At 41.1% G+C, this 8,523-nt stretch overlaps 1 protein-coding gene across 1 annotated transcript; it reads left to right on the top strand.

The window, feature by feature from the left end:
- The first annotated feature begins 441 nt into the window (after window positions 1-441).
- Window positions 442-8,502, top strand: cilp (cartilage intermediate layer protein, nucleotide pyrophosphohydrolase). The gene is made up of 9 exons (XM_030125579.1): window positions 442-574; window positions 1,331-1,474; window positions 2,615-2,668; window positions 2,799-3,068; window positions 3,200-3,379; window positions 4,129-4,434; window positions 4,561-4,669; window positions 4,779-4,927; window positions 5,561-8,502. The coding sequence occupies exons 2-9, from the start codon at window positions 1,411-1,413 to the stop codon at window positions 7,927-7,929; spliced, it is 3,501 nt and encodes a 1,166-aa protein (XP_029981439.1). The 5' UTR covers window positions 442-574; window positions 1,331-1,410; the 3' UTR covers window positions 7,930-8,502.
- The last annotated feature ends 21 nt before the right edge of the window (window positions 8,503-8,523 follow it).

Raw genomic sequence — 8,523 nt, 5'->3', positions numbered from 1 at the left:
TGGCACCAGTCAGATAAATTGGACTCAGTCCTATTTGTCGTGTTAAGTGTGAGTTTTTGTGGCAGCTTTAGCTAAAAGAAAATCGAACTAACTCACCAAGTGCAGCATCAGTAAGATGTGGATCTATTTCTGTCCAGAAAGTGTCGCCTGGGACCAGGAGAGACGACAAATGCCCAGTTTGACTCAGTCAGCGCTGATCTTAGACACGAGGGGGTCGATTTATTGAGACCAGCATTTGTTCCTAAGACCCCCTGACTGCCCCTCAGTTCATACAGCACTATTTAATAATCATTGGGTGTCAGGGCCGTACAATGAAGGTGATGAATTATAAGGATAATAGTGTAATGAAAGGACACTGTGGCAGAGTGCCCAGAGGAGGGAGGGGTGCTGGTGGGAGTGGGGTATAAAAGAGACAGTGAAGGAGTACATTTAACCAGACCTAAGGACTGTGGAGGAGGAGGAGAGAAATGTGAGGCAGAAGTGGAAGAAAAGAAGTGATTTTACAGAAGAAGAGTTTTCTAAAAAAAATAATCTACAGCCTGGAGAAAAACAAATAAAACAACTCAGCAAGACGGTAAGAAAACCATCAAATCTGTTCATATATGTATTCTAACAGGTAGAAACATGCGTCGATGGTCATTACATTTGATTGAAAATGTTAAATGAATTTTAATTTTAACAATGTAACAAGAAGATGGTTCGTTTTTTTTACGTTTTCACGGTGAATGGATTTTCTTTAGGAGTGTTTGAAGGTGTCATATTAGCTCTGAGCCGTGAGTGTAATCACAGTCCTCTAATTAAACCCACATCATCCATTTCACCCTAAATACTGTTGTAATTATTCAAACTAAATACCTAGAGTTTTGTTGACATGTGCGTGAAAACCAGTTGTGAGAATTTTTAAACCTAGCGTTTCCAAATGTGAACCCTGTGTGAGTGAGTGGGTGGATATCTGGATTGTGGAGTTCAGTTTTTCGTCAGTGGATGCAGAAATGTTGAGCGTTCCCCTGACAAATGGTGATGGCTAACACAGATGTGTAATCTGAGTGGGGGCTCTGTCCATCCATGTGTGTTCCAGCCAAAATACAAAAAGCATGGGGTCGATTCTTAAAGACACATTTTGTTGTGCATGTTCATGTTTTATTCACAGTATTAAATTACTACTTGTTTTTCTACATAAACTTCAAATTGTTTCCAGTATTATACAGATTATTCCATCAATACATTTGGCTTAATTCAAATCTATTTGTTCAGAGGACACTGTGAAATATCAACGTCTTACTAATGAAAACATTTGTATGTTTCACCACCTTGTTTGTCTTCCAAACAGGGACTCTATCTTCTCTGGAACTTCTAGTGTGTTACACATATTAGTAAAGGTGAAAGTTCAAGTAGCAGCAGAGTGTGACGATGTCGGTGAGGCCTCTGCTCTTCATCCTGGGGATCACAGCAGCCACTGTCAGTACAACTCAAGGTAGGCCTCTGACAAACATGGAAACATTCTTGTTCGGTGCTTTCTTCTTTACTAATAAAGTGTCTTTACAACAACACTGCATCACAGCCGGTGTAAGAGTCAAGAACATGTATTCAAGTAGTCAAAAGTCACTCAAAAGACAATACATATTTTTCACTTCACTGCACTTATTTAACAGTTTCATTTCTTTTTACATGCTTATATGATGTAGGAAAATAATACAATAATCTAAACCTGGCTCCACATTGAACAAAACTAAAATTCTCTAACATGTTATCCACTGACAATATAAAATTCTATTATAATACAACAATTTTTACATTCTGCAAGTAATTTTTTTACTGTTATTACATTTTGCACCTTTGTAAGGGAGTGATATTTCTCCTTTAAGCACAAGATCTGAGTACTTTTTCCATCTTTGATTACTATACAAAAACATAACCTGCTGGCCACCTTTAATCTCCCTCGGCCAAATATAGTGTAAGATTCTGTTGAAAGTTATTACCCTATAATTTAGATTAGATTGTCTTTGTGTAAAACTTATTGCACACATATTTATGTTTGAAAGTACTCAGATATTATAACAGCAGAAGGCACAAGGCCATTTGACCTTGAAAAAGTAGGTCAAGGTCACCTATTTTCAATAGACTTCTGCCAAGATGCATCCACACTGGTGCAGATATCTCAATGCATTCTTCAGATAATGCGATTATGTCATTGAATGGACAGACAGACAGACAGACAGACAGACAGATGGATAGACAACAAAACGATTACAATACTCCTTTGGCCAGAAGTTGGCCGAGGGGTAAAAAATCACAGAATAGCAAAGAATGATGTAGTTATCATGTGTATGAGATATTTTGTGTTTATTCTTGACTGAAGCTGAAAGTTTAGTCTTGAATTGAAAAACTTTCCATGTATATTTATCTGAAATATTATGTTAGTGCATTTTCAAACTTGTTCAGTCATTATGTTCAAAATACATATCTAACATTTCATGTTAATATCCTGTCCATGTTATATATCCTGAAAAAGTAATCATTACAGTCACTGTTAATTATTAGTAATAATAGGATTTCACAGAAGCATTGAAATAAAATGAATGAACTGACCATATAATTGATTCATCTGTTCCAGGATCATGGAGAGGAGACACTAGAGAGTCCAGCCCTGGTTTATTCCACATTGAGGGTACCTTCGTTTTTTAGAACTTGAACTTAAAATAAAGTTATGAATGTACAGCACAAACCTCAACTAACTTGATATGTTAGCACACACAATATGAGCACTTTAAAACATGTTTGTTGCACTATGCTTTCAGACAACTACGAGTGGACATCTTGGTTCAACGTTGATCATCCCGGAGGTCGTGGAGACTACGAGCAGCTCGATGCCATTCGCTTCTACTACCGAGCCCGAGTCTGTGAGACCCCACGGGCCCTTGAAGCCAGAACCACTGACTGGATACCAGCAAGAGAAACAGGGGAGAAGGTCCACGCAGACCCCACTGTGGGGTTCTGGTGCCTCAATGAAGAACAGGGTCCTGAACACAACTGTTCCAACTACGCAGTTCGCTTCCTCTGTCCTAAAGGTATGTTAAATATTCAGTTTTCAAAAAGTTCCATCTTGCGTCCTGACCCCTAACACTGACAGTCAAAGACATACAAGGTCATATTCTCTGTCCAAGATGGTTGTTTATCATTTGTGTGCTTTTTTTAACAGACATCAGGGAGAATATTCAGGGTACTTGGGGTCTGTGGTCAGACTGGAGTTCATGTCCTGCCCTCTGTGGTGAAGTTGGGGTTCAACTGCGTTCCAGAAAGTGCCAATCCAGCTCTGTGCCATGTGTTGGGCCTAAAGTTGAGGGGAAAGAATGTAACGGGCCAGAGTGTCCAAAGACAGGTGGGGTATTTGTTGAAGAACACTGACTTAACATGTGCTTTTTATTCTGTCAGGTTCCAACTTGGCATGATCGATAAATGATCATATCTGAAACAAGGTTATTATCGTTAACGAAAACTAATGAAAAGATGAAAACTAGAATTGTAAAAACATTTTCGTTAACTGAAATAAAAACTATTACTAAAAGAAAAGAATGATAACTAACTGAAACTGTATTGTGTGTTTACAAAACTAACTAAAATGTATAAAAATTATGGATAAAATTCCCTTTGTTTTCGTCTTTGTCAATGTCCGATTGATATGAAATCAATTTATTTCCCTCAAGCAATTTTAGCTGCTGGCACCATTTGATATTTAACGATCCATCACTTCTCATCACTTGTGGTTTAGAGTTGTCTTCTAGTCCCCACTCTACCTGGAAACATGGAGACTAAAGTTGGGAGAAAGCAGCAGAGTCCTGTCTGGGATTTATGTGAATTTGACAGCGAAGAAGATAAAAGATATTAAAAAAAACTAAAACTAAACTAAAACTAAGCATTTAGAATATAACAAGAACTAATAAAAACTAGCAAACCTGCTCTAAAAACTAATTAAAACTAACTGAATTGGAGAAAAAAAAGTCAAAACTAAACAAAACTAAACTATAATGAAAAATCCAAAACTATTACAACCTTGATCTGAAAACAAGGGACATCTACAGTAAACCAGTAAAGAAATGTCACTTGCTGTGTTTGTTTTCCTCTGTTCAGAATGCCTCCTGAAGTGTGTGATGGGGAGGGTGAATGCAGAGTGTGATGCCTGCATGTGTGAAGATCACACAGTGCTGGGTTCAGTCCGTGGCGCTGGAGGTCTGACAGCTGAAGGGGCTACTATCCTTCGCTCTGGGAAACTCCTCACTCTCACCGACCACAACGGACATTTTCGCATCCCGGGTCTGTGCCCTGATGCCAACACCACCTTGACCATCAGCCTGCAGGGTCATGCTACCCATAGTGTTGTTGTGCCACACAGCACTGAACGTACCTCTGTCCTCAGCATCCAGCTAAAAAGAACAGGTACAGATTTATTGTGCATTTTATTTTGTAATGTTATAATTGTGCCAAAAAGTACTGACAGTGAAGGAATTTCTTTTCATTTCTTTTCCACATTGTGATCTTCACTTGTGATTTTTCTTTTTTCAGAGAAGCTTCATGTATTGAGCAACCCTGAAAGCAAAACCAGAAGGGAGGGACAAACTGCTGCCTTTTGCTGCAAAGTGTCAGGAACGCCACAGCCAGAGAAGTACCAATGGTAGGACTTATTATATTCAATAAGGAAGTACATAGCAGTTCTAGTTCTTAAAAATTAATACCTAAAATGAACAACTGATGCATAACCATGTTTTTCTGTCAACCAAAAGGTTTTATAACAACAGTCTTCTAGAGAGGCAGTCTGACAGCACCTTAGTCCTCAAGGACCTGCATCCTGAACAGGCAGGAGAGTACTACTGCAAAGCAAGTGGTCCATCTGGTACCATCAAGACCAAACCAGCCACACTCAAAATCTTAGGTATGTTTTCTCTTTTTGAATGAATGAATTAATAAAACTACATATACAGCTCTGGAAAAAAAAAATGAGGAGACTACCTCACATTTCTAAACATGAACCCCTATTGACAACCTCTGGAAAAACATCAAGAGAACTATGGATTGTCACACGCTATCAATCAAAACCAACTTGCTTGCAGTTTTGAATCAGGCTCATGAATAGATGTAGGTCTATGAGAGTGATATTGGGCCAAGACAAATTGTGACTGATCAGTTTTAATCCACTAAAAAGAAAAATATCAGAAATTCATTAGTTAAAACACTAGTACAGATTTTCTTGCATTATTCAATGTATGCTAACAATGTATTGCTATTTCAGCCAATTATATTATTAAATAAATGCTCTAAATACATTTTTATTTGTTAATTAGGAGAATTGTTGTTGCTATTTTTGAGAATTTACTCGATTCACACACATTCATAAAAAGTGAAATTAAAAATAGTAAAGTAGAAGGTTCTTTTACTTTTCTCCAGAGCTGTAGTGGGACAGGAGGTCACACAGAAAAGCTGTGTGGTCAATGATGCATTTTGCTTCAATTATATGACAGTAAGATCAAACTAAATGATCTTTTGGATTTGTACATTTCTTACACAGGTAGAAATGAGCATTCATGTAACCCCAAGCCTGAATCCCACCTCATCCGTCTTCCACATGACTGCTATCAAAATGGCACAAACTCTTTCTACTTTGATGTGGGTAAATGTCCATCAGCTTCATGTGCTGGACAGCTGGATAATGGCATCAGGTGCAAAGACAAAGTGGCTTACTGCTGTGGTGTGGCAAAGATGGAAGAAAGGCAACTGACCTGCCAGGGTTACCAACTGCCCACCATGGTGGTGACTGAGTGTGGCTGTCAGAAATGTGTGGACACCAAGGCCGTTGTGTACGGGAGGGCTATTGCCGCCGATAATGGTGAGCCAATGAGGTTCGGCCACATTTTTATGAATGGAGTTCGAATTAGTCGCACTGGCTACAAAGGTACTTTCTCCATCCAGGTCCCTCCAGATACAGAGAGGCTCGTCCTGACATTTGTAGACAACATGCAGAAATTTGTTGACACTACAAAGGTACTTCCATTCAACACAAAAGGAGGAGCTGTTTACCATGAGATCAAACTTCTCAGGAAAAAAGCTCCTGTGACCATCAGCTCCACAGAGACAAACACCTTGGAGCTTGGAGAGGTCGAGGGCCAAGAGGCAATGGTTCAAATCCAGATTCCTCCTCACTCCTTCTACACTCAGAGTGGAGAGGTCTTCACTGGTAATGTGAATGCTAGTGTTACATTCCTCGACCCAAGAGATGTCTCCACAGCTGCAGCAGCTCAAAGTGATTTGAATTTTGTTGGAGATGAAGGAGACACCCTACCACTGCGGACCTATGGGATGTTCTCTGTTGATTTTCGGGGGGAGGAAAACAACGAACCACTTAATGCAGGTGAAGTGAAGGTATTCCTGGATTCTGCCCAGGTGACCATGTCTGAACACCTTAACACCATGAAGCTGTGGTCACTAAACCCTGATACCGGCCTGTGGGAGGAGGAGGGCACTCTTCAGGTGGAGAAAAAAAGAAGAGGTAAAAGAGAAGAAAGAACCTTTCTGATTGGAAATATGGAGATCAGGGAGAGACGTCTGTTTAACCTGGATGTCCCAGAGAACCGCAGATGTTATGTCAAAGTTAGGGCCTTCCGCAGTGAGCGATTCATGCCTAGTGAGCAGGTTGAAGGCGTTGTTGTCAGTCTTATAAACATGGAACCCACAGCTGGTTACTCTACCAACCCACGTGCATGGGGTCGTTTCGATAGTGTCATCACTGGCCCCAATGGTGCCTGTCTTCCTGCCTTCTGCGATGAACAAAAAGCTGATGCTTACACCGCCTACGTCATGGCCAATCTAGGTGGAGAGGAACTAGAAGCTGTGCCTTCAGCTCCCAAGCTCAATCCCAACCTTATCGGAGTACCTCAGCCCTACCTGGGTAAACTTAACTACAGGCGGTCTGACCACGAAGACACCAGAGTGAAGAAGACAGCATTCAGCATCAACGTAGCAAAGCCCAGCCCAAACACAGCTGAGGAAGGCAACGGGCCAGTTTATGCATTTGAGAACTTGAAAGAATGTGAGGAAGCACCGTTCAGTGCTGCACATTTCCGCTTTTCAAGAGTAGAAGGAGACCGCTACGATTACAACACTGTGCCATTCAATGAAGACGACCCCATGAGCTGGACAGAGGACTACCTAAGCTGGTGGCCTAAACCCATGGAATACCGGGCCTGCTACATCAAAGTCAAGCTCAACAGCCCACATGAGATCAATGTGCGGTCCCGCAACATGGGTGGCACCCACCCCAAGACAGTGGGCCAACTGTACGGCCTTCGTGACACTCGTAGCATCAGAGACATGGACCAGAACACTGTGTCAGCTGTGTGCCTGGAGTTTAAGTGCAGTGGGATGCTCTACGATCAGGAACGTGTAGATCGGACCCTTGTGAAGGTAATCCCTCAAGGAAGCTGCAAGAGAGATGGTGTCAACACAATGCTTCAGGAGTATCTCGTCAACCACCTGCCCCTCGCTGTCAATAATGACACCAATGAATTCACTATGTTAGCACCACTGGACCCTCTTGGCCATAACTACGGGATCTACACAGTGACAGACCAGGATCCACGCACAGCCAAGGAGATTGCACTTGGACGCTGCTTTGACGGCACCTCAGATGGAACGTCTCGTGTCATGAAGAGCAATGAGGGCGTAGCCATGACATTCACCTGTGGAGATCGTGAGGTGACGCGCCAGAGTGTTTTCCAGGCCATGCAGAATGCACAAGGTCAGACAGTAACAAGTGTGGTGAGAGGAGAAGGCAGGCAGAACCGACGCCGGCAGAGGGCAGGAGGTTCTAATTCACTCCGCAATAGTCGCAGACGCAGCACCAGGAATCCTACAGGGAAACGCACACACACCAGCAGCTAGGAAGAAAAATAACCGTAACAGACTGGTGACAGACTAAACGAAAAACCTGATGGGAGTGGTCTGTTCAAGACAACACCTCCATTAGTAGGACACAAGGGCTCATTGAATGGTTTGGCATGATTATGACCTTTGAAATTCAGATCTAAATGCAACTTAATACCCATGAGATGTTGGATCAACATGTTGACACCCCCCCACAGCCATCATCTAAACACCAAATGTGGGAATATCATTTCGACAGAGTAGTGTTCACTCTGGTGAAATTCAGACCTGGATAATCAACAGGTCGAACACTTAAGACACTTCATGATGGTTTTTCATTAAATTTGTCATCTGTATGTTCAAAGTGCTCTGTCACCTGTTACAGTGGAGAGCTGAGTGATAACCTGATATTTAGATGTTTTTCAAATTAAGTGTATAATAAACCAATGCTTATTTTTGAAAGTTCTTCCAAAAGAATGTTTGCTGTATCAAAACCTTTTAATTTACATCTTTAACTGTACTGTGGTCATATTTACTTGAAACTGTAAATAGCATATTTATTACACATGCCATAAAATCAGTAATCTTTGAGTCCAGTTTGTTTCATTTACT

This window comes from Sphaeramia orbicularis, chromosome 3 (assembly GCF_902148855.1).
Source record: "Sphaeramia orbicularis chromosome 3, fSphaOr1.1, whole genome shotgun sequence".
In the NCBI taxonomy this organism is placed as follows: Eukaryota; Metazoa; Chordata; class Actinopteri; order Kurtiformes; family Apogonidae; genus Sphaeramia; species Sphaeramia orbicularis.
The sequence above is the reverse complement of the archived record's forward strand: the minus strand, read 5'-3'. Positions and strand labels throughout refer to the sequence as shown.

Excerpts from the sequence above, each read along its gene's own strand:
- cilp (XM_030125579.1), top strand. The coding sequence starts at position 1,411 with ATGTCGGTGAGGCCTCTGCTCTTCATCCTGGGGATCACAGCAGCCACT. Across the intron at positions 4,435-4,560 it reads CATCCAGCTAAAAAGAACAG|AGAAGCTTCATGTATTGAGC; the intron begins GTACAGATTTAT and ends TTCTTTTTTCAG. Across the intron at positions 4,928-5,560 it reads AGCCACACTCAAAATCTTAG|GTAGAAATGAGCATTCATGT; the intron begins GTATGTTTTCTC and ends TTTCTTACACAG.